Source organism: Mesocricetus auratus, unplaced genomic scaffold, assembly GCF_017639785.1.
Source record: "Mesocricetus auratus isolate SY011 unplaced genomic scaffold, BCM_Maur_2.0 Super-Scaffold_100006, whole genome shotgun sequence".
Lineage (NCBI taxonomy): Eukaryota > Metazoa > Chordata > Mammalia > Rodentia > Cricetidae > Mesocricetus > Mesocricetus auratus.
In genome coordinates this window covers 89,825,269-89,852,038 of record NW_024429190.1, presented here as the reverse complement: position 1 = coordinate 89,852,038, position 26,770 = coordinate 89,825,269, and the positions used below count along the sequence as shown (strand labels likewise).

General features: G+C 37.8%; 1 protein-coding gene across 4 annotated transcripts in view; it reads right to left on the bottom strand.

Moving 5' to 3' along the window:
* The window catches only part of Znf385d (zinc finger protein 385D), a 918,709-nt gene that overhangs the window by 124,962 nt on the left and 766,977 nt on the right, over nucleotides 1–26,770 (bottom strand). For all 4 annotated transcript variants that reach the window (XM_040747650.1, XM_005080974.4, XM_040747651.1 and 1 more), the window contains one exon: nucleotides 13,499–13,609. In XM_040747650.1, coding sequence (XP_040603584.1) covers nucleotides 13,499–13,609 — 111 coding nt within the window. The remainder of the gene's footprint in view (nucleotides 1–13,498; nucleotides 13,610–26,770) is intronic.

Genomic DNA, 26,770 nt, shown 5'->3' with positions numbered 1-26,770 from the left:
AATTCTTCACAGATCTTGAAAGGAAAAGTCTCAACTTTATACAGAAACACAAAAGACCCAGGATAATCAAAACAATAAAGGAACATCTGAGGATATCACCATCCCTGACTTCAAGTTCTTTCTAGAGCTATAGTCCTGAAAATAGCTTGGTATTGGCACAAAAATAGACAGGTAAACCAATGGAATCGAACTGAACATCCTAATATTAATCCACACACCTACAAACACCTGATTTTTGACAAGGAAGTTAAATTATATAATTGAAAAAAGAAAGCATCTTCAACAAATGGCTGGCATAACTGGATGCTGTCATGTAGAAGATTGCAGCTAGATCAGATAGATCCATATTAATCACCATGCACAAAACATAAATCCAAATGGATCACAAACCTCAACATAAATCCAGCCACACTGAGCCTCTTAGAAGAGAAGGTAGGTGGTACCCTGGAACAAATTTGTACAGGAGAATGCTTCCTGAACATAACACCAATAGCATATACACTGAGATCAACAATTAATAAGTGGACCTGCTGAAACTGAGAAGCTTCTGTAAGGCAAAGGACACAGTCAACAAAACAAAATGGCAACCCACAAAATGGGAAAAGATATTCACCAACCCCACATCTGACAGAGGCCTGATTTCCAAAATATACAAAGAACTCAAGAAGCTAGTCACCAAAACACCAAATAATCCAATTAAAAAGTGGGCTACAGAACTAAAAAAAGAAAACTAATTAAAGGAGTGTAAAATGGCTGAGAGACACATAAGAAAATGGTCAACATTCATAGGCATCAGGGAAATACAAATCAAAACAACTCTGAGATACCATCTTACTCCTGTCAGAATGGCTAAAATCAAAAACACCATTGAGAGTTTATGCTGGAGAGGATGTGGAGAAAGGGGAACACTCCTCCACTGCTGGTGTGAGCGCAAACTTGTATAGCCACTTTGGAAATCAGTATGGTGGTTCCTCAGGAAAATGGGAATCAGTCTACCACAAGATCTAGTAATTTTACTCTTAGGCATATACCCTAAAGATGTACATTCATACAACAAGGGCATCTGTTCAACCATGTTCATAGCAGAAATATTTGTAATAGCCAGAACCTGGAAGCAACCTAGATGCCACTCAACTGAAGAGTGGACAGAGAAAATATGGTATCTTACACAAGGGAGTACTACTCAGTGGGAAAAATAATGGAATCTTGAAATTCTCAGATGAATGGGTGGAACTATCCTGAGTGAGGTAACCCAGTCAAAAAAAAAAGATAAACATGGTATGTATCCACTCATATATGTATTTTAGACATAGAACAGGGGATTATCAGCTTATAATCCACATAGCCAGAGAAGCTAGGAACAAGGAGGACCGTAAGGGAGACATGCATTGTCCTCCAGAGAAGTAGAAAGGTACAAGATATCTTGAGCTACTTGGGAACATGAGGGGAGGGGAGAGAGAGGTAGAATAAAGAGAAGGGGAGAAGAGGAAGGGAGAGGTGTACAGGAGAAAGTAGGAAGATCCAATTAGGAAGAATAGAGGAGCGCAAGAAAAGAGATACCGTAAGAGAGAGAGCCATTATAGATTTAAAGAGAAGTATGGCACTAGGAAAATGTCCAGAGATCTGCATGGTTGGCCCCAACTAATAATCTAAGCAGTAGTTGAGAGACTACCTTAAATGCTCTTCTCCGATAATGAGATTGATGGCTACCTTATATGCTATCCTATAGCCTTCATCCAGTAATTGATGGAAGCAGAAGCAAACACCACAGGTAGACATTGACCTAAACTCTGGAATCCAGTTGCAGAGAGGGTGGAGTTGCAGATGAGCAAATGGGTCAAGTCCAGGCTGGAGAAACCCACAGAAACAGCTGACCTAAACAAGGGATTGCTCACGGACCCCAGACTGATATCTGGGCAACCAGCATAAGACTGTTCTAGACCCTTTGAATGAGGATGCTAGTTTTGAGGTCTGGTTAATCTATGGGGCCTCTGGTAGTTGATCAGTATTTATTCCTAGTACATGAATGGAATTGGGGAGCCCACTCCTCTCTCTGCCTAGACACACAAGGGAGGGTCTAGTACCTGCTCCAACAAACTGATGATCCCCCATGGAATGCCTCACTCTCCCTGGGTAGCATAAAGGGGATTTTATAGGGGGTCGTTTTGGGGGCAGGGGAATAGGGGAAGGGAGTGGTAACTGGGATTGCCATATAAAAGAAGCTTGTTTGTAATTTAAATTAAAAAATGGAAAAGATACAAAGTTTTGTATATGAAATAGCCTTTGGTAGGGCCTGTGAAGGAGGCTGGGGCTGTCATTCATAGCATGTTTCAGATTAAGGAATGGCAGTTTATTTAGAGGAAAGGGTTGGATCATAATTTTAGTAAAGGGATCCCATTATCTGCTTCAAATTTTCTGTCTGAATATAACATGCTAATGAGATTACAGTGTGAAGACCATCTTCAGAGGAAAAAAGTTAAGATATTAGCTCTTTCCTCTGTTATTTACAAAGGCTTATCATTGCATATCAGAGTCTCCAAGTTATAATAATTTTCCCCACACTTCAGGTGGTTTATAGACATGTAAACATAGCCACTTAAGTGATGCTGACGTTTTCCATTTGTCACTGTTGAAAACTGCAATATTGGACTGTAGTTGGGCCTAACAAGCTGTCATAGCAAACAAGACATGGGACTTGACTGTCACAGCTGAGAAAAGAGAATGGTTTACTCTGTGTTTTTTTTTTGTATGAATCCTGGAACATATGGGCTGCCTAGTTTTGGGAAGTCATAGAGTGGGTTCTGGAAAGTAGATCAGGTAACTTTGAAATCTGTGACAATGGCATAACTATATAAAACTGATAAATTCTGATCCTGGGAAGTTTCCAGAACACACAGAAAATGGGGAAGTAGTTTGAGACCAATTTTTCTAAATGCTGAGTTCCCAACCAGTATTGCATGGTTTATACATGTCCATAAAGATGACTTGTCATTAAAAAATGCTATTTGCCCTAGTTTTTGTTTTATAACTTAAAAACCACAAATAGTAAATGTCAGTATAAAGTGAAAACATGGAACTATTTCTCATTTTAAAATAAGAAATATTTATATAATTTAAAGAGATACTGAGACTGAGTTATTTATTTTAACCAAGATAGAAAGCATTAGTGACAAAGAAATTTTTGGCTATTGTAATTAAGTCATTTAAAGGAAACAGTTATTTTTCAATCAAGCCCACATGATTCTGTGATTTCAAGCCATCATGTTTCCTGATTTTTTGCACTTTAACTGTTAAAGTTTTCATGATTTTCTAAATTATTATTTTCTAAATTATTACTTCAGATTTCACACAATAAAAATAGTACAAATCATAGGTCCTGCCCCTGGAGACCTGACAGAGTCCCCCTGTCTCTGTAAGCAGGCATAAAAGATCTCTTTAAGGGAAAAGTCATGCCTACTCTGCTCTCTTTGGTGTTTCTCTGATTAGGCAGGTGTCTCTGTCACTCTGTCTCTCTGTCTCTCTATCTCTGTCTCTCTCTCTCTCCCTCCCTCCCTCCCTCCCTCCCCCCCTCTCTCCCTCTCTTACTATCTCTCTTCACTCACCCCCTCCCTTTTCCCAATAAACTTCCTTCCCATGAAAGTTCTACATGATGGAGTGTTTGTCCCCCACAATGGGATTCACAGTCCCACATACACCCCATATCGTAGCATTGGAGAAAACAAATAAGGACTAAATGGAGGACATATAATTTATTCACATATCTGTTTCAAGTATTTAATGAAACAAGTATATAGTTTGCTGTGATCTAAGCTGTCATCATTATAGCAACTAGTGAAATCAGAAAGACTTTTACTGCATATAGTATTTATCACACATACTGTGTATGAGCAACACTGACATTGAGTGATTGGTTTCAAAATATTTTCTTCTCAATGTCTTTTTAAACCACAAAGGCAGACAGTTAATGCTACTTAAAATAAGATGAAAATTAAAGATAAATATTCAGTTTCCCAAGCCAACAAGGAAAACAAAAATTCTAATTCAGGAAACTGTTAAAAAAAGTCAACACAATTATACTTGCAAACATCCAAGTGAAACATATGATAAACTGGTTTTACAGTGTTACTGAATATTCATTGAATTATAATTCATGTGATTTGAATTTCCACAATATCTGCATCAAGGATTGGAAAACGTAATATGATAATAGGGATAAAATAGATTATGAGCAAAATAATTGGGCAAATAATCGAGGAGACTAAGGGAGCTATTTTGGAAGATGATTTTTGCTGAGGGGGGAGGCAGAGTCAAAGGCAGACATGACAACTCAATGAGACACAATGTAAATGATCAAACCTTCCACAAAAGCCTTGGAGGAAAGTGCTTTTCCCCCATGGAGGACTGATTTGTACTGGCCTCCAGGTGTAATATTATGTGCACTGATGAGCTGATCAACAGAACAGAACTTCTATCCAGCTGTAATCAAGAGTGATTGATGGTTGGGACAAAAAAAGTTGATTATCATGACAAGTTCACTGATGCAGAGAAAATAAGCCCTGCTTGGGAAATGGAAGAATCGGTTCAGAGACTACTTCTGTAACCTTATTTAAAAAGGAGTCTGCTGGAAGGTTAAAAGCCCCATCGACAGGCCTGATCACCAATGAGCGGGATAAGAATCAGTTTGTCATTCAGTCTTCTACACAAATCCATATAAGGGCTGCAAAGCTCACTTGTACCCAGTACATTCAAGGCCCATGTACAGACTGCTATGTGTGATTATGCAAAAACCTCTTCTGTCTCAAAGGCATCAGAACAAAGCACATGCCTAGAAACCTGAACTGTTTGTCACACTGCTTCCTGTTTCCAGCTGCCCTATTCCGCAACTCTACATACATATGAGTTTCCCCACACAACTTGTAAGCTTTATCTTGATCAAGTTCAATTTGTGCCAAAACATTGATTTGGAGCAAGACAACAGATGCTAGGGGCATTATTCTAAATTTAAAGTAAGGTTAGTCTGGCTTCAAAATAACTGATCCTGGAACAAAATGTTTGATGTAAAACAAGTTTCTAAAACACTGCATAGATTAGGCGGGGCTGGTAGAATAGGCTCAATATGTAAGTTCTACTAAGGTGCCCTAAGCATGGTATGCAATTTCCAAAATGCCTGCTATAGATTCATTTTCATTTAATCCAGGGTCAAGGCAAATTATCATCCCTGAAACAACCACCATAAGAAACTTCTAGTGTGGCGAAGACAGTAGAATATATTGGTAGGTGTGTTTGATCTATAAAGAGATTTGGGGAGATTTTGATACTTGGAAAACATAGGTGAGTGATGTCATAACAGTTCTAAGTATTAATTCAGAAAATAAGCCTCAGTAAAAACAGAGCCAAGAGCAAAGAGCACAGGTTAAGAGAAGAGGGTAAAAACAGCCACAAAATCCAGATAATATACAAGTGGACACTTGACTTCTGATCCTTCTCTATCCAGGAATGCAGCTCTTCCATTCCAGTTTCAGGGAGGGGGTAAAATCACTTTATAAGAAGTTGAAATAAACTATAATGAAACATAATTCAAGGGTCCTAAGGATCAAGTGAGTAGATCTAATGTAAAGGAATGGGCAAGCTTTAGCTTTGGATTCTTTATCCTTGCGCTTTATGTTCCTGGTAATAATTAGTTCATTTTCTAAAATTTGTCAGTGGCTAGTACCACTTTAAGAACTGCATGATGATGGGGGATGTCCTTCTGTATGCTGGGAATATATGTTTCTCTTATCAGTTGATGAATACAGCTGTTTTGGCCAACGTACAGGCAGGAGGTAGCCAGGAAGAAGGTATAGGCAAGGTGACCAGAATAGGAGTATTCAGGGAAGAAAAACTTGGAGAAGAGATTCCAGAGAGACACCACGTAGCTGCCAAGAAAGAAGATGGCTTAGGCATCACTGGTAAGCCAAGACCACGTGGCAATACATAGATTAATGGAAATGGGTTAATAGTTAAGAGAGAGCTAGTCAATAAGAATCCTGAGTCATTGGCTAAACAGTTTATAATTAATAGAAGCCTCATATAGAATATAGAGATTAATTAATAGAAACTGTGGGACATGGAGGAACAGAAATATTCTATCTATAGCATATATTTGTCAAAAGAGATAGAGAATCAAATTTTTGATTAAACGTCCATGAGATAGGCATATCTGGTAACTATATATATATGCATATATAGTATTTTTCAATTTAAATTAGAAAAAAGGTTGCTTCACATGTCAATTCCAGGTCCCTCCCCTCCCCTCCTCCCATGCCCTCCCACCAAATCCCCATTATACCCTTATTTCCCCAGGGAGGGTGAGGCCCTCCATGGGGGTGTCCATAGTCTGTCATTTCATCCAGGGCAGGGCCTAGGCCCTCCCCCAAGAGTTCAGGGTAAGAGTGCATCTCTCATTGTTGGATGGGAGTCCAAAGTCCATTTGTTTACCCGGGATAAATACTGATCTACTGCTCAAGGCTCAATAGATTACCTAGGCCTCCTCACTGACACCCACATTCAGGGGATCTTGATCAGTCCCATGCTGGATTCCCAGGCATCAGTCTGGGATTCAAGAGCTAACCCATGTCAGGTCAGCTTTTTCTGGGGGTTAAACCAACCCAGTCTTAATGCCTTTGGTCATCAGTCCTCCCTGTCTGTCACTGGATTTCTTGAGTTCAGTTCAGTGTTTAGCTGTGGGAGTCTGCCTCTGCTTCCATCAGACACTGAATGAAGGTTCTGTTTCCCAGACTCTCTGGCCAGGGCACTGTAGGCTGGCACTCCCCAGATCTATGTCTAAATATCATATATGAGAGAGTACATGCCATGTTTCTCTTTTTGTGACTGGGTTACCTCCTCAGGATGGTTTCTTCTAGTGCCATTCATTTGTCTGCAAATTTCAGGATTCCATTGTTTTTTTCTGCTGAATAGTACTCCATTGTGTAAATGCACCACATTTTCTCTATCCACTCCTCTGTTGAGGGACATCTAGGTTGCTTCCAAGTTCTGGCAATTACAAATTATGCTGCTATGAACACAGTGGAACAGACATCCTTGTTGTATGAATGGGCATCTTTTGGATATATGCCTAAGAGTGGAGTTTCTGGGTCTTGTAGTAGGTTTATTCCCATTTTTCTGAGGAATCTCCATACTGATTTCCAAAGTGGCTGTACAAGTTGACACTCCCACCAGCAGTGGAGGAGTGTGCCCCTTTCACCGCACCTCTCCAGCATAAATTGTCATTGGTGTTTTTGATTTTAGCCATTCTGACAAGAGTGAGATGGTATCTCATTTTTGAGTCACTAACTGAGTTATATCAGGGTTATTAGCCCATGGTTAATAACTACCAACCTCAGACAAACTGTGAGGTGGCTGCCAACTTCTCAATCATAAAGTTCAGCTTTTGGAGTGAAGATGGTAGTGACATTTTTTTCAAATAATCTAGAACTCCAAGGCCAACACAAAACAAGCTTATAGTTACTGAGAGTCAGCAGAAGCCCATGCCCAAGTTCATCTCCACTTCCTTCCTTCTAATTGAAGATGTAACTTTTCATACTTAGTTTTTAGTATTCCATAGCTTCAGATGTGAATCCTGTATAGGGATCAGACAGTGGAGAGAAGGAAATCCAGAGTTCATTTTCATCAATACATAACAAGGGTGGCCAACACACAGTAGCTGGAGCAGATCATCTTCTAGAGTCTTGCTTTCAATTCCATTTTCCTTCCAGAAATAAGGGAAGTGTCTCTAGGCTTGATTGCTCCCTTCATCAATCCATTCATAATTTATTGAGTGGTTTCTAAAACCCTTAGAGAATATTCCTGCATCAGCAGATGCTCGCCTCCACTTCCTGAGACCCAAGTTCAAGTTTTGGTTCACCAAGACAGAAACCTCTCTGTTGCTTCACTGGCACATTCTCCCCTCCTCCTCACAGGCCCACATTCTAATAATTGCAGGCATGTGCCTGGCATAATCCTGTTAGCATCTTCCTGTCACGACAGACTTTCGGCATCTATGATCACCTTCACAGTCATACTCTTTAAGTGGCCCTAGGCTTTCAAATTCCTTTCTATATTTTACTGGGTATGCAGCCTTGATCAATCTTTAGAGTATATACAAAAGGTCAGTGGCCATAATTGAGAGTATCAGCTAATTACTAGGCAGTTCCCAAAAGAAATTTACCCATGTATCACCTGCTATTCTTGAACTCAATCCCATACTCTTAGCTATTACTTTTTTTTTTTTTTTGGTTTTACGAGACAGGGTTTCTCTGTATTGTTTTGGAGGCTGTCGGTCCAGCCTAGCCTCAAACTCACAGAGATCTGCCTGCCTCTGCCTCCCGAGTGCTGGGATTAAAGTTGTGTGCCCGGCACTCTTAGCTATTTCAAGTCTAGGATGATTTACATTTACTACAAAGTGTGTCATTTGCTTTCCTCATCTATGAAATATATAAATGAACAGAAAGACTATTTTAAATTTATGTTTATCTTATTTATTTATTTATTTACTATCTCTGTGTGTGAATTTGTCCTTGTTGTATGAATGTGCATTTTTTGGATATAACCCAAGAGTGGAATTGCTGGATCTTGAGGTATACTGATGCCTATTTTTCTGAGAAATGGCCATGATGATTTCCAAGTTGTCCTACAAGTTTGCACTCGCACAAGCAATGGAGTAGTGTTCCCCTTTCTCCATATCCTCTCCAGAATGAACTTTCATTGGTGTTCTTGATTTTAGTCATTTTCACCAGTCTAAGACTGTATCTCAGAGTTGTTTTAAGTTTCATTTCCCTGATGGCTAAGGATATTGACTTCTTTCTTAAGTGGCTTTCAGTCCTTTTACATTCCTCTATTTAGAATTCTTTATTTAGTTCTGTAACCCCAATTTTTAATTGGATTATTTTGGTGTTTTAGTGAATAGCTTCTTGAGTTCATTATATATTTTGGAAATGAGCCCTCTGTCAAATGTGGGGCTGGTGAATATCTTTCCCATTCTGTGGGCTGTTGTTTTGTCTTGTTGACTGTGTCCTTTTCCTTATAGAGGGTTCTCAGTTTCAGGAGGTCCCATTTATTAACTGTCAATCTCAGTGTCTGTGCTCCTGTTGTCATGTTCAAGAAGCGGTTTCGTCTTCCAATTCTTTCAAGGGTACCTCCCACTTTGTCTTCTGAGAGGTTCAGTGTGGTTGGATTTATGTTGAGGTCTTTGACCCATTTGAATTTAAGTTTTGTGTATGACGATAGATATGGATCTATCTGCAGTCTTCTACACACCTGCATCCAGTTGTACCAGCACCATTTGTTGAAGATGCTATCTTTTTTCCGTTGTATAATTTTAGCTTCTTTGTCGAAAATCAGGTATTCATCGGCGTGTGGGTCCATACCAGGGTCTTCAATTCGATTCCATTGGTCAACCTATCTATTTTTGTGCCAATGCCAAGCTGTTATAAGGACTATAGGTCTATTATAGAACTTGAAATCAGACTCTGGAGGGGATGTTCCACGGGGACAGGTTCCCCGTGCACAGTTCCCAACCTTCAGGAGGTTCAGAGCAGGGCACCTGAAGGCATGGGGAAAAGGCCCTGGCTTATCTCCTCCTGTGGGTTGAGGTAGGATTAGGACACTAGCAGACTCTGGATAGTCTGGTCCGCCAGGAACTGTCTATTCCCAATAATGCTGATTTGAATAGTAAAAAGATTTTTTTAACACATGATGTGAAGAGCAGGTAACTGAGTGATTTGGTTACGTGGAAAGAAAATCACTGCTAACACTGACTTACACTGACTTTCTGAGCATTATGAAACCTTTAACTGTTTAATATTGCTTTATCTCTAGATTAAAATATAAGACATGAATAATGATTAGCAATGTTAATTAATTATTAAAAGCCTCTACTTTACAACTGCATTGGTGAACCTATTAATGATGCTGGTGGCTATCTCAAATGTCTTCCTTTAAAGTGTCAGAGGCTCTGAACCACGGTATCTTCTAATAATGTTCTGTTCCCTCTGTTGCTTCATCAAATAAGATCCTAGAAGTAATTAATGGTTGATAGCACTGAGTTATAGCAGGAATCTTACTGCATTATAACTAAGGCATTTGAATCTGAACTTGTATTTAAACTGTCTGTGTGTCTACTCTTGAATTGTGAGTGGGATGGAGTAAGAATAACCAGAAGTCTTTGTTGGCAATGCCTACATTTTCTCCAAACCAGCTTGGAGCCCAACCATTAATCCATCAAAATTCAGGACTATCTCCTCAGGACAATGTGGCTTATGAGGAAATTCACAGAGCTCTATCCACACTACTCTGCAGCATAAAATGTGACAGGAGAACTAACAAGCAAGTGGCATGAGTGCATTTCTCTGTCTCTGCTCTTGCCTGTCGATGTGATGTGCCAAGCTCTTGCTGCTGTGACTTCCCACATTGGTGGAATATAACCTGGAATTGTGAGCTAAAACATCTTCTCGCCTAAATTGCTTTTTGTGAAGGCATTTTATCACTGCAACAGAAATGAAACTAGAAGACCAGCCATTGGCCACCTGACCACTTACAAATCTCTAACAGTATACCTTAGCTTGGCATAAGAAATTAGCAGTTTCTTCTGCCTCTATCATAGAAGAAAACTCTGCTATTATGACTTTGATTGCAAACATATTTTATATTCCTTGATTTGTAACTTGAGATCTTATGTCATGTTTCACAAGCAATCATTAAATATTTGTCCTTTCTTTCACTCACTCATCTTATATCCCTGTTTTCCCAGTTTTATTCACATGCATATTAAAATATTTTAGTAAGAAGTTTGTATCAAGAAAAGACAACCTGATTTAACTGAATTTAATGTAGTTTGTGGCATTTTAAAATTATCTGCATGGCCCTGTGTGGAAATTGTAGCATATAGGAAACAGGAATGTATAACATCAAACTACATAGTTTTAATATGAAGGGTTAAAAAATAAATAAAAGCTCAGAGAGTGAGAGGAAATTGAATTTTCATGATCGAGAGATGAAAAGAACTGTAAGCTATTATTTTCACTGGAAAGAGGAGAAGCTTTGAAATGTAAAAAGGTTCCTGTGGCAAAAACACTTTCCTGGTGACAGAAAATTCAATCAAGCATACAAGTGAATTACAATGTTGCTCCAGAACATTCCAATCTTAAAAACAGAAACAAGAAAATAAAATCCAGATTACCTGGAAAGAACAAATGGACAGTGGTTTGGAGATTAGGAAGGGTTTCCTTGCAATCAAACTATTATGATATAATATACATGTGGCTGATTTTGTAAGTTTTCTGTATATAGGGATTGCATTATTGTAATGTTATAAATTGATAAATCTAATTGATACTGTCATTCAGCACCTAAACAGTTAATAAAATTAGTATTTTATAATAATACAGGTCAGTAAGCACAAAACTCCATTCTTTCCATGCCTTAGTTCTTACTGAAGCACAAAAGTATAAGGATAATTCTACATCTCTAAGGAGGGTCAATTGTTACATTTTAATTCTGCAATAATTATACTTTATTAGCAAACTGTGTTGAAAATTTTGCCTATGTTCTAAATCTACATTAGATGTTTATATTTAGAAGGTAAAGAAAGCTGTTGTTTAAAAAAGTAACTCTAGGGTGGCAAGATGGTTTACAGGGTAAGGGTGCTTGTCACTAAGCCAGAGGACATAAGTTGGGTCCCTAGGACACACAGGTTGGAAGGAAAGACTGACTATGACCTTCACATACAGGATGTGACAAACACAGGCTCATGCACATCATGTGTAAATAACTAAACAAATATACTTGCAATCATTTAAGTATTAATCCTATATGGTGAGTTTATATCAAACATATAAATATGAAGAAAAATTTAAGAGCAGTGGATGTATATGAGCCTATAAAACACATAGTCCATTTGCTCTGCATTTTATAATGCCATGGCTATGAAGTCAATGTCCATGATTTGTAGTTGGAACTATGGTCAGACTTCTCAGAAAGTATCCATGATAGATAGTGACCACCCACATATGGCTAAATTCTCATCCCTTGAAACGAGACTTGTGGTTATGATATAGAATAGTGGGGATTAAATTAAAGTTGCTGGTCAGCTGAAATAAAAATGAAGCAATTAGGATGGATTATGATCTTGGCCCAGTATGATTTGTTGATATGCAGGAGTCAGGCAGAAGAGTAAAAGCAATGGAGTAAAGACGTGAACAACCTTCTGTTATCCAGACAAGTGGACACCTTTATGCCAGACAACAGGTCTCAGACAGGCTCTGAAATTGCCAGCAGTTTAGATGTAGGCTTCCCAGCCTCTGGAGCTAGTAAGTTTCTATTGATCATGAACTACCTGAGTACACTAGGATAGATCTATGAAGTTCAAATGCAATGGGACAGGTCTAGGCAAATGCCTTTCTTTCAAGTCAATAGAAGCAATACTTGAATTACAACAGAAGGCTTGAGTTCCATTACCTAAGAAATCCTTACATAAAATTCACTGTTCTGCTCAAAGAAGCAATGAGACATTTGTCTAGGCCTCATGTATTTTCTGTGGATGGTCATTGCCCATAGTGTTGCAGCAGATTATATTCTCATTATGGCCTCACAACTTTGCACAGGTAATGGCACCGCAGGGTGAGAGTCCATTCAGATAGCAAGCATGGACTTTTATTTGCTTACTGTATGAGAACTAGTTGTGTAAGTCCTGTGTCTTCTGTATCCACAATTCTTTATTCTGTTCCTCTCAGGACTAACTTGTCACCAAAGCAAATTTGGGGATCCAGAAAGAGTCATAAACATTTTTCATATTGGCTACAAGTAAACATAGGTATCACTTGGGATGGTCCCACAATCTACCTTCCTCCTGACAAAAATTGTAAACAGTGTGAACAGCCTAACACTTTCAAACCACTGGCCAACTCCCCAAACATTTCCCTTCTATCTTGTTCCCCTCGTAAGTTCCATTCTACTTGAGTTTCATAAATTGAGGTCTTTGGAGTCCCCTTGTCATCTATACTTCTGAGTACACACACACACACACACACACACACACACACACACACACATACATACACACACACTTGCCTCCCACAGCACGTTTTTGGAACTGGGAGCCTGTCAATAGTGAGCAAAAACAGTTGAAGCCAAAGTCTTGGTCTTGGGAGATGATCTGTCTTACTTCAGAGATTTAATCTACTAAAATCTTCATGGGCTCTGAATATGATAATCTCCAAAGACAAAGTATGTGATATACATTAAATGTTCTCAAGATACTAAAGCCAAAACATTAAACTTCAAGTATATCTAGCTGCGCATGCAATTTTTCTATAATCAAACATATACAGTAAACTCCCAAATTAAAGAACACATGGATTTGCACGCTATCTTTGCATTTGGGTATGCTCAGCTCCTGGGAAAAGAAGAGACATGAAACTAAAACCATATAATACATTTTGTTACGACTGAGTGGTATACTCACATCTGAATTAAACCTCAATTGGCAAATGTTGCATGAAATGATTTGCTTTCTCCGGTGAGGAAGAGGAACCCCGAATGTATGGTTTATCACGGCTTTCTGAATAGGGTCCATCTGTAAGGAGAGAGAAAAAACACGAACACACAACAGATAGAAATAAAGGTTGTCAGTTGCTTGTTTCATTAAATCTGAACAGCTCCTGTCTGTTGCTTACTCTATAAAGAATGATTTCAGTCTAAGAAAAGGCATTTCTACATTTTTGGAAAATAGATAACAGTAAGCCCAAAGCATGGTATGATAAGAAGATGAAAAATGTTCCAATTCATGTCTGTACACTAAATGCTTTTCTCATTTAGGACAAACAATTGCCACAGTTTGATAATATTCATGTGTACTTAAATGTTTATGAAAACTCAAGTTCTTACTAGTGTGGGCAGTCTAACACAGAAATGTGTTCACATCATTGTCCAAACCTGAACTTGAAAACACAGTCAAGAATTAATACTAATTAAATACTGCTATCCAATTTTAGTCTCTGTTTTGTGTCATACACATCCTAAAAGTACAGCATGCAAATCCACTTTTGCAGCAATGGACACAAAGAACTACACATTAGCTCACTTGGTAGTCCATTCTATGGACTGACATTGGTAGAGCCAAAGTGTCTAGACAAAATTTCAGTTATCTACACCCCAGGTGAGAACAGAGTGCATGACAACAAGCTCAATGTCACCAGTTCAATTCTATTAAATGTAAAATCTCTCTACCAATCACTGTCCTTGGGGCCATGTGCCAATATCCCACCAATTAGTATCAGATCGAAATTTTGGTCTGCTCTGTAATCCATGGATGGGATCTTTGGTCACTTGTTTCCAACTTTTAAAGTTGGGATGAGGCTTGACTATGATGACTCATAAAATTACTCAACATCATTCTGTGTGCGCTAGGAAACCAATAGGTATAGATAGCTGTTGTTCTTGTGTAAAAGTTTAAAAATTAGAAAAAGGAAAAGAAACGTCGAAGGCGAAAGATGGAAGCAGGGCAGGCGCAATTGAGCACAAGCCATAGAGAGTACATTAATCATAGTTTATTACAGCAGCGGGAGAGCCAGAGGGGGAGAAAGAGACACAAGAGACAAAGAGGGTAAGAGCAGAGCAGGAGGAGAGAGACAGGGAGAGGGAGAGGTGGGGGAGGGAGAAGGGGAGGAGGAGAAATGATGGCAGGAAACTTAAAAGGGGGAGCCCGCGCATGCGCGCTGAGTCCTGCAATGAGCAAGGCAGTGATGACATGATCTTGCTACCGCGCATGCCCGCCTATCTTTAGGGGAGTGGGGTCAGCATAATACCAGAATTCCATCAATAGCTACATTGTGGAGTATGTGAAAGGGGAAAGTTAGCATGAACCTGTAAACATTGTTGGCATCATTACATGGTCGTTTAAATTTTTCAATGTTATACACACATGCAAATGCAGATATACATTTATCCATAGTATCTATTGAATATTCCCATACTCAGGAATTCTTTTCTTGTTTACTGTTATTATTTTTTCATCTGTATTCATAAACCTTACTAAAAGCTTCATGGTGGCTTGATATAGCTTGAAAATGAGGTAACACATTACAAGTTAAGAATATGTCTAAGAAATGATGCCTAATGTTCAGTTTGGTACATATTAGAAATCACTAATTATCCTAATCAAAACATGGGTCAATTTTAAATTGTGGAAGCCAGTCAACCAGTCCTACCTACCTGCTGGTAGGTAAGAGACTGCACTGGGTTCTGACATTTACAATTCTTCAGTTGCTTGTCTAATCTAGCATTTAAAATATACATTTAAATGGCACTCAGTGGTTAATAAACATGTTGTCCCACAGCTTGGTGTTTACTTCAAAGTTATAGCAATTGAAAGAACTCTTGGGCATGACCAAATTCATCTTCTTCCTTCCTTAAGTTGGTAATTTCAATGGGAAATGGAGTGCACATCTATAATGGCCAAGGCAGGAAGGTCAAAGCTTTTGAGGCTAGTAAATACTTCTGCATAGTGAACCCTTTTTTCAAAGAAACAAACAAAATAAGCCACATGACACATTTATTTTTCCAGATTCTGAGTGTCTCCTACAGTGTTCCAGTGATTTTTATGTTCACTTCCAAGTACTAATAAGTTACAAGGTCCCCTCCTCCTACTTACTGCTCAATGTTACCATGCTGTTTCTTTCTCTTAATCCATTCTTGGGTGTTATATGCATATAGTAAGAATAATCCAATGAGGCCCAGAAACAACTGGTCCATTTTCTGTCACCACATTTTAATTTTATGAGGCACACACAGAATAGAGAGGCTTGTTTACTCCAAGAAAGTATTCCTGTCACCAAATTTTTACCATTTCCCTCAGTTCATATAATGGTATTACAGAGAATGAGGTCATGGTGTCTAGTATTCTTACAGCTCATCATGCAGGCACATACAACCATAGCTTCACCCTTTTTATAACTGAGTAGTGTTCCTTCAAGTGACTATATCACAATGTATTTTCGCACTTAGAAGTTGGCATATATTTGCACATCTGCAAGGTTTGCAGCACATTCTACATTATTTCTTCCATTTTGACAATTTAAAATATTTCTTAAATTCAATTAAGTTCTTTTATCTAATCACAGAAGACTAATTTAAAAAAAAAAGGGTATGCCCTGTCCTCTACTGGTGCCTGGGAAAGGTGAGATCTGGTGTAGAATTCTTCTCCATATATACTGCCACGTTTTTCATCCCAGCCAACTTTTTAATCACCCGTCAAGCCTTACACACCCTCGTTTCCATAGAAACAATAACAGTGAACCAAGTATGAGACCTTAGATGACACATGCAGCTCACCCTGCTTCCTGGGGTTAGTCTCACTGCTTTAACATGTCATCCCACACATTTATAGCACACATGCAGAATGATTTCCCCTGTACCCTTCAGGCGAAAAGCAGAATGAGGCTGCTAATTCAGAGAACTTGGTCCCATTGATTTCTGTTATGAATGTTGAGTGCACAAAACGGAGCTGTTTCTTTTAGGGCAGAAGCTGAACTTTTCCCATTATCCATTGAACCTTAATGATTAATGATTAATAATCAAGGGCTATTACCATTCCCCTATAATGGTATTTTAAATTATAAACATCCTTCATATTTATATCAAAGATTTGCTCTATAAACACATACAGCTGGTTTTTATTTCACAATGGTGAACAGCATATTATTTTGGTCTTCCTATAATACTGGAGAAGTATCCACTGGGTTGAATACCCTGATTTTTGTTGAAGATATTTCAGATCCAGATACTGCTTGCAAATGTGAAACGTTGTCAAAATTGTTTTGCTTCCGTTGACTGATGCTTTGATCACTGTGACTATGAAATCAGAATGCAAGATGCAAGGTAGCACATTCTTCAGCAATTATTTTATTTCCCTATATACTTGGAGGGGGATTGACTGAATTGCATCTTATGAATGGATGTCACAAAGAATAATTGACATCATCAAAAATTCTTTAATTTCAGGAATCTGGAAAATTTTACTATAATAGCACCTTTAACAGTGAAAATTAATGATAATGTCCCATATGTAAATACATACAATGTGTCAATATGAAGCAATAAAAATTTTGAATAATAACCAGTTCCATTACAAAACATTAATTATGTGGCATATGACACAGTGTGCACTAATGGCAGAACCTACTAACAACCTGGGGACTTTCACACAACCACTGAAATCATTTTCCTAATGTTGTAAATATCTACCATATTTGCTGACAAAGAATGTCATATACATTTTCATTCCAAAAAATCACAGGATCTTATCTGTTCAACAACCGCATCTTACAGTGTTCTACACAACAGAGCACAAAGGCAACTAGCATGCTCAGGACACATAAAAAGAGGGGTTCTTGGGTTAATGTGCTTTTTAAAAAATCAGAATCCAACCAAGACATTGTTAGTACACAATGGGGAATTAAATTCTTAGAAACACCTACAATAAGTGTGCTCAAATGATGATTCCACAACAGTGTAAACACAGATTTTCTCTTTTGCTTTTAAATTTGTCATGATTTTCCAATGCAAAGAGCAGTGTGAGAAGAGAAATTTAGTGTGAAAATGTGAATGAAGTATTAATATTCCTATGTAAATAAAGAACAAACACCATAATACAGAGAAACCTCATACATAGAGCCTTGAGAAATACACTAAGGACACCACATGGCCCTCAGGAGAAAAAGGGATGGGATGGCAAAAATCAATATGGTAAACAGTGGCTCAGTTGTCTGATTTCTAAGTAGGGATGGGTTTTTGTTTTTGTTGTTGTTCTTTTTTTATTTATCTATTTTCCCTTTTTAATTTAAATTAGAAACAAGCTTGTTTTACATGTCAATCCCAGTTCCTTCTCCGTCCTCTCATCCACTGCCCCCACCAATTCCCTATCCCATCCCTTTTCTGCTCTCCAGGGAGGGTGAGGCCTTCCATGGGGGATCTTCAAAGTCTGTCATATCATTAGGAGCAGGGTGTGTCTAGGCTGAGGGACTATCCCTCTATGTGGAGTGGGCTCCCAAAATCCATTCGTGTACTAGGGATAAATACTGATCCACTACCAAAGCCCCATAGATTAACCAGACCTCCAAACTGACATATTCATGCAGGGTGTCTGGAACAGTCCTATGACGGTTTCCCAGCTATCAGTCTGGGGTCCCTTTGCTCATCACTCCTCTCTATCTGCAACTGGATTCCAGAGTTCAGCTCAGTGTTTAGCTATGGGTATTTGCTACTACTTCTGTCAGCTACTAACTGAAGGCTCTAGAATGGCAAATAAGGTAGTCATCAATCTCATTATCAGAGAAGAGCATTTAAGGTAGCCTCTGGACTATTGCTTAGATTATTAGTTAGGGTCAACCTTGTAGATCTTTGGACACTTCCCTAGTGCCAGATTCCTCCACACACCAATGCACACCTGATTTTTAACAAAGAAGCTAAAATTATACAATGGAAAAAAGAAAGTATCTTCAACAAATGGTGCTGGCATAACTGGATGCTGGCATGTAGAAGACTGCATATAGATCCATGTCTATTGCCATGCACAAAACTTAAATCCAAATGGATCAAAGACCTCAACATAAATCCAGCCACATTCTTAGAAGAGAAAGTGGGAAGTACCCTCTAACGATTTGATACAGGACACTATTTCCTGAACATAACACCAGTAGCACAGACACTAAGATCAACAATTAATAAGCAGGACCTCCTGAAAATGAGAAGCTTCTGTAAAGTAAAGGACAGAAAACGAAACAAAATTGCAGCCCACAGAATGGGAAAATAAATTCACCAACCCCATATCTGACATAGGCCAGATTTCCAAAATTTACAAAGAACTCAAGAAGCAAGTCTCCCAAATACCAAGGATCTAATTAAAACGTTGGGTACAGAACTAAATAGTAAATTCTCAATAGAGGAATCTAAAATGGCTGAGAGACACATAAGAAAGTGCTCAACATCCTTAGTCATCAGGGAAATGCAAATAAAAACATCTCTGAGATACCATCTTACTCTTGTCAGAATGGCTAAAATCAAAAACCCTAATGACTCCTTATGTTAGAGAGGATGTGGAGACAAAGGAACACTCCTCCACTGCTGGTGGTAGTACAAACTAAGTAGGAATATTTTAAAGGGCAAGATTTCAAAAATTCATTAGTTTAGTCCCAAACACAAATGAAAGAAAAGACTGACACTCTACCTATTGCTATGCTTGCCTCATCTCTAGACTAAAATTACATTTCAAATTCAGCCTATGGCCTTATTTAAAGCCAAATGAAAATGTTTGTCTTCATTTAAGGCTTAAGACCCTTTGTATTTCTATCTGAGGCCCAGGTTTTCATTACTTCCCCTCTGGGCTTTGTGTTAAACTGATGTATAAATGAACGTGTCCCAGGGTCTACAGCCCCATACCCAATTCTCTGCTCATGAAACCATTTCATGTAAACACAGAAGAAGCTTAAACCTATGTTACATTTATGCTTTAAAATATCTCCTCTCCCTTTGTTCTGTTGTTGTTGTGGCTTTCAAACTTTAAAGAAAAGAATAATAGCATAAATTCCAAGAATTCTAGTAATGTAAATGTTGTCCCCCTGCTGATATTTCTAGCAATTCCAAACAACACCAATTCTAAAGTTGATACAGACACTTCTTAGGGGCTTCAGGTCCATGAGTGGTATTGTCATCCCAGCTTTCTGAAGACATGTCGGTGCCCCTTGCTAATGTCACAGGACTAGTAAGTGCAAAGCCAGCTAATACACACAAAATGTCCATGCTCCCTTTGGCATGCTTGGGTGCCATAATGAAATATTTTTCCATTTGCATCAACATCTACAAATTTGTGTTCTCATAACACATACCAATAACTATGTATCTCAAGAAAGTGCAGAATTTAAAATTGTGATTTTACTGTGAAAACATCAAACAGCAGTGAACCATGGAAGCTACAATAATAATAACCCTGGAAAGATATGTCTGCTGTTGACATGAATGTTATCCAAAACCTTCTGACTAGATTTAACGCCCACATGGATGAATCTCAAAAACATAGATTAAAAAAAATAAGGATAGGAACCATAAAACCCTAGGTTCCAATTAAGTAGCCTAAGGACAGGAGCCAGGGGATCCCAAATGGAAACAATGACTCTTGCTCCCCAGAGAAGAGAGAAGGGCAGCTGCCCCTTCTTTTCAACACCGCGAAACCCACACAGGCCTGGCAGCCCAGAGATATAACCAAGATTTCCTGATGAGAAGACTGGCTATTTCTCCAGACCCCTTCCACTGGGTAGAGTTCATTTAACTCAAAGACCAAATCCTGGATTAACATAGCTAGTCTTTCAGGTGACTAAGCTTCACCCTGGAATCTGGTCTAAGGAGGTCACTGGGAAAATGGAGAATTGCTTTGGGGAATTTCAGGATGTTAGAAGATGCCTCTCAGGAAATGAAGATAAAGGCAAGTTAAATTACAACACAAGTTCATTTCCTTTAACTTAACTATGTACCCAATATTTTCACTTAATTTCCATGTTCTTATTTACTAGTAGAATACAATAGAATATAATTTCCATAAATGTCTGGGGCATCATTATTTAAACTATATCTACTGTTGGATATTTATTTTTGTGTCAATTTTAAATGGCACTATACTGGTCATCTCCGTGCATGGGTTACTTCCTAAGACCAACAGTGTCTGATATCCCAGAAGAGCTGTAAGGTTACATTTTGTTCTCTTGATCAAGTGGCAAGACACTCCATGCCCCAAAGGAAAAACACTGACATAAAAGGGAAAAGAAGTCAGCTCATCACATCACAGATGTAGGTTCTTACCAGTATACAACGCTAAGCGTAACCATGAAAGCTTATTTGCCCCTAGATGAGTGGTAATATATAGTTTACTGATAATTGTTAAAGTACTGCACACTGGCCTCTAGCTGATGATATTCCCACCTCAGCCTTCTGAGTAATGACTGGGGTTATAGGCATCTGCCACCACACCTGGCATCACTAGTTCTATTACTCACAATACTCACAGATCTACTACTAGATCTCCAAATGGAGTGAACAGAGGCTAGATTAAGTCTATATGATTCTACTATGTGTATATGGAGCCCATTGCTGGGCCATGCATACAGAAAGAAGCCTTAATATCATAGCTGCTTCTGCCACTATGCCTTATCAAAGACATAGGACACCCAGTCTCTTCCAACACCATGAAACTCACATAGAGACTGACCTGTGATCCAGAGCAACCCAGGGAGAGACTGAATTAAACCACAAGAAGTTTTAGAACAACTGGTGAAGAAAATAATGACAGCTAACAAAAATGAAGCACTTAAGTGGGAGGTTCACTGTTCATAAAGACCCATAAATCACAAAGAATGATGTCCTCAGAGTAAGAGTGGCACCTTTATTCCCCTCCCCCTCTAAAAATGATATATTTTATTTCTTAATTGTATGGTGAGTGTGCAGGTGTGTATACATGAGTGTGGTACCCATATAAGCCAGAAAGGGCATTAGATTTTCTGAAGCTGGGCTTATAAGCAGTTATGAGCTACCTGGCATATGAACCAAATTCAGGTCTTTTGCAAGATCAGAAAACACTCTGTCTATATCCATCTTTGTTCCTTTCAAAAATGGAAGAAATTTTAGGTAGCCAAACATATTGGTGCTTGGAGTAAGACTGCTCTAGATGTTTGATTTAAATTCAAGATGTCCAACACCTTTACTCTTTTTCAACTCTTTAATCATTTCCTTATTTATAATCTCTGTGTAGAAATGCACATGTAGCACATGCCACACTACACTTCTGGGGGTCACAGAATACCTTGAAGGAGTTGGTTTTGTCCTTCCATGATGTGGATTCTACGGATTGAACTCAGACTGAGTGGCAAGTCTCCTTAAGCAATGACCTATCTCTGAACCTTATCACTTTTAATACTATTATTTTATTCATTAATTATTTTGTGTTGGATTGTGTGTGTGTGTGTGTGTGTGTGTGTGTGTGTAGATCAGAAAAACTTATCTACTTCTACTATGTAGTTCCTTGAGATCACACTCAGGTAATCATTCTTGGTGGCAACAACCAGCTGAGCCAGCCATCCTGCCAGCCATAAAAAATAATCTTAATTGCTATATTATATTGTTGGCAAAAAATCTGAACAACAAAAAGTGGAGGAAATGTCTGTAAGATCTAAATAAAGACAGTAATCCAGATTACAAACTAGCTTTAGAAAGCACAATGTAAAAGCTAATTTAATACCAGTAAAATTGTTAACGTTGATTAAGCATCAAAGTATAGAAGTATGTCTAGTTAAAATATAATATTCCCTGTTTATTGCAAAAGTGAAAGTTGAATGAAGGATATGCTTTTCACAGGGTGGTTAATAAAAGTAATTCTGATGACAATAAAGGAACACATTTCTTTCTCTTTAATAATTTTTGCCAGTTTTTGTATTTCTACACAGAGTTTCACTCTGTAACCTTGGCTATCCTGGAACTCATTCTGTAGATGAGGCTGGCCTGGAACTCTCAGAGATCCACTTGCCTCTGCCTCCAAAGTTCTAGAATTAAAGGAATGTACCACCACTGCCCAGAAAAGAAAAACATTTTTGAATATGCATAAGTTACTTAAAAATGGTTTTGCAAGCCAAATATGCATGAAAATATAAGAGTACCTTGACCTCTTCATTGGAGAAAACATTTTATCAAAGTCTGTGGACACTGAAAAACAGAAAAAAAAGGTAGAGGAAGTGCACCTTACCTTCAGGTCTCACTATAGGATGTATTAATCAAAGGAAAAATGTACACTATGATTATTTCTCTTGCCTAATAACTAAAAGAGGAAGCTTTGGAAACCGGTAGAACAGCCAGACACTTCTTACTAACACAATCAATTTTCATCTCACAGAGTTTTGTGAACCCCAAGGATCAAGCAAAAAGGAAAGAGTTCAAGGAAGTGTTACATCCTGAAACAAGAATAGAATCAAATTGAACTGAGCTCTTATTGACCAGCCTACAAAATCTTTAAGTAGTTTTAAAACTTCACAAAATGAAAGTTGTGATATCTGTAGGAAAAGTAAACAATGACCTTAGCTTGAGCTATACTACTGCTTCTGTTTGTTTAAAAATCAAAAGATACAACTTGGAGAATAAACATTTTTAAATACATAGCTTTTCTTGTTTCTTTACAGATTTACTTTCATTATACTTCACTGTTAAATGAATTGGAGGAATTCTGAAGATACCTGATGTCTCTTTTACAAACTATCTGTAAATAATCTGTATGGTCTCTTCATGCCTAAAAGTTTCAAGACATAAATATACCCATATATGTATTTCAGTAGTCAGAAACAGCTTCAGTGTGCAGTATGATTCATTCTAACACAGGACATAGTGAACCATGTACATTGCTGTTTTATGCATAATACTCAGAAACTGGAAACAACCTATATGTCCTTTGACAGACGAAAGGAGATCATTATACACAATGAAATATTATTCAGCTATTAAAAATGACATCATGAAATTTGCAGACAATTGGATGGACTAGAAATAAATCATTAGGCATGAGGTATTGCAGACCCGGAAAGATAAATTTGATGTGTATTTGCTTACATCTGGATATTAGACACTACATGATAATCAAGCTCCAATAAGTAGACCTAGAGAGGTTAGGCATAGAGAAAGGGACTAGGAGGAATACACTCATCTCCATGTGAGGGGAAAATACAATGGATTTTACAGGAGAGGAGGTGGGAAGGAACTGGGATATGTAGGGGAAAAGAAACTATACTCAAATTATATTATGTGAGAAAAGAAACTATGATTAACATAAATCTATTTAAAATGTTAGCAAGAAATCTTAAAAGAATTAATTTCACTTAGGGTAATTTTCAGTGGTTCTTGACTAGGCCTAATTCTTCTAAATAATGTAAAGTGGCAAGGGGATGATCGTACTAAAATTCTAGTATCCAAATAAAATATTGATACGATATTCATCAAGAAAAATTGATTATAGACTACAAAATAACAACGGGTAAGAAATCTACTTGAGCTGAGACAACTGTGAACATACATCATAAAGAAACCAACTTCAGTTCAACACTTCAAAAGATATTAAGATATAACGATATTATTATTTATGGGGAATTACACCTATATAAAGTAAATCTTGCTTTGAAATAGTCATAAGATATACAACAGATTCCCAGTAAAATCTGTAATTCTGAAGTGGAATTGAGCTATGGAATTATTCAATGCAACAAATATTTGGTAATTGTCAAAGGGGAGGATATTCTGACTCCTCAAACAGTAGTTTTCACTATGAACAAAACAAGTCCACTATCTAAATACTTTGCCTTTATTCCACACTGATATATGATATCACATATTAAGTCCTCTCCACATTAAGCTTCTATTTTTTTACAAAACATTTTTCACTATTGAACTGACTACTCTGCATGCTTAGATGCAAGACACTGCGGTACAGGTGCTATACTTAGTACCATGGAATCTTTACAAATAAAAATTAATTAATTAATTAATTAACAACCTGTTAAATAATGAGGATGGTTGCTTATAAAGCCTTAGCATCCATGGCACAGCAATTCTAGCATAGCAAATTCATATATTCCCATCTCTAGATCTCATATTACCAACCCAGGAAATTCAGGGATTAAGTGATGTTGAAGTATCTTAATTTATTTTACTGGGGTTCATTCATCCTAAGAAAACTCAGATTGCTAAAGGAATCAATCTAGAAAAGGCTTCCTATGAGCTAGTTCCAGAATGAGAGTTCAGCAGATGGCATTCTTGTCATCATCTTCCTAGCCCTTATATTCTCTGATACATTATAGAAATGGCAGCATATTTTCTCAATAAATTTCTCTGCAACATGGAGAAAACCAAAGTGGATCCTGCTCTGCTAGAAGATCATAGCTCTGTTCCAGCATCTATACATTGCTGTTCACATAAACCTCTAACTCCAGACCTTTTCCTAGACTCTGAAGGTACTTGCACTCATATATGCAGCCACACACAGGCATACACATATTTGTTATACATTTTATTAAAGACTAAAAATTCTTCAAAAATTATCAGCCCAGAGGTAAATGAGTTCATTTTTATTAACATGAGGGTTTTATTTTCCAGCTAGTTGAGATCATTACACAGAATGTTAATATGTTTAGATATCCCAACACTAAAATTTAGAAAATTTTAATATGTCACCATCAGGAGACCTCATCTTTTCTCCACATTCCTTCACAGAAATGGTCAAAGTTTTATTTGAATATGTACTTTTATTTTACAATATGCATAACACTGTTTTATTTGAACACTTGAATTTATACATTTGACTTGGGCTGTTAAAATTTCTTCTTGAAATTATCCATTTTCTTACCTATTTTCTTCCTCAGTTTCTAATTCTCAAGCTTTCTAAGCCAATCTTACGCTGTTAAATATTCACAAATTTCCATGTAAAGTATCTGTGTTGGCTTTGATCCACCCTCTAGACACTGTCCAGGTGTCGCACTGCCGTTGGAAAGCTGATAATGAGTGCCATTATTGTTCTTGTGTTGTCAGTGTTGGAGTCTGCTGCCTGGAAGATACAGTAGGATTCATTTCTTTCCCCATGGTTCTAACACTACAAATCTGAGCTCATTCAATGGAACCATTTTTAGATTTGTGCAAAGCAGCCCACATTTTCTTTCCTGATTCATGAAACATAAAAGACCCAGAGACAGATATTAGGTTTCAAGCTTCAAGCTGAAGATCAGGAAAGCAAAGCAGCGAGGCACTAGCTCTCACTCCACCTCAGACTGAAAGGTGATCCTGGCTCCACCTAATGACAGATTTATCCCTATGATCAGTATGACTGGAGAATCCTGAGACTTCAATGTTATCCTGTTCCTCAATGTGGCTGGAGAATGAATCCCTCTACCCTCAATGTGGCTACAGAATGAATGTTCGATACTGAGAGCTTACTCCTGTCCTATATATCTCCCTAATGCTGGGATTAAAGGCATGCAATCACAGGTGCTGAGATCATCTTTGTGTGAGCTGTCAATTGTCTCTGTGTATTTGTGGGTATAAACACATTAATGCAAATGCCCAGGAGTTAAAATGAGGGCACACGATCCCCCTGAGCTGGAGTTACAGGTGTTTGTGGGCTGCCTAGCATTGGTGTGTAAGCAAACTCACGTCCTCTGGGAGAATAATAGAAGTGCTTTACCACTAAAACATCTCTCCAACATCCCCAATATGTAATTAAAGATGGTTTTTCTTCATATATTAAATTTTGTTTACTTTTCATTACTGGACATTCTTTTTCTTTCTTTTTATATACTTTATTTTTCTTCCATCCACAGTATCTTACTGCCTATTTTCTTCTCTGTTATATTTCAGTATCTGACTTTTTCCATGTATTTGTACTGCATTATTTTACTTTTATTTGATTTTTTCAGGTTAATTTTTTAACTCATATTTTGACTTTTCTACTCACTATCTTCATCCAATTTTGCTTTCAAATTTTCTCATTATTGAAAAATCTTTTGGCATTTTTCTACTTAAGATGTGTTCTCTAATCTCTCCTTTTTCTAACGCCCCAATAACAATATTCTATACCCATTTTTCTTTGTCTCATATTTTCCCCTCTCCTGTCCTCCTTCCTTTATCTAATTCAATTCTGATTGCAGTTTTACCATAAATAATGGTT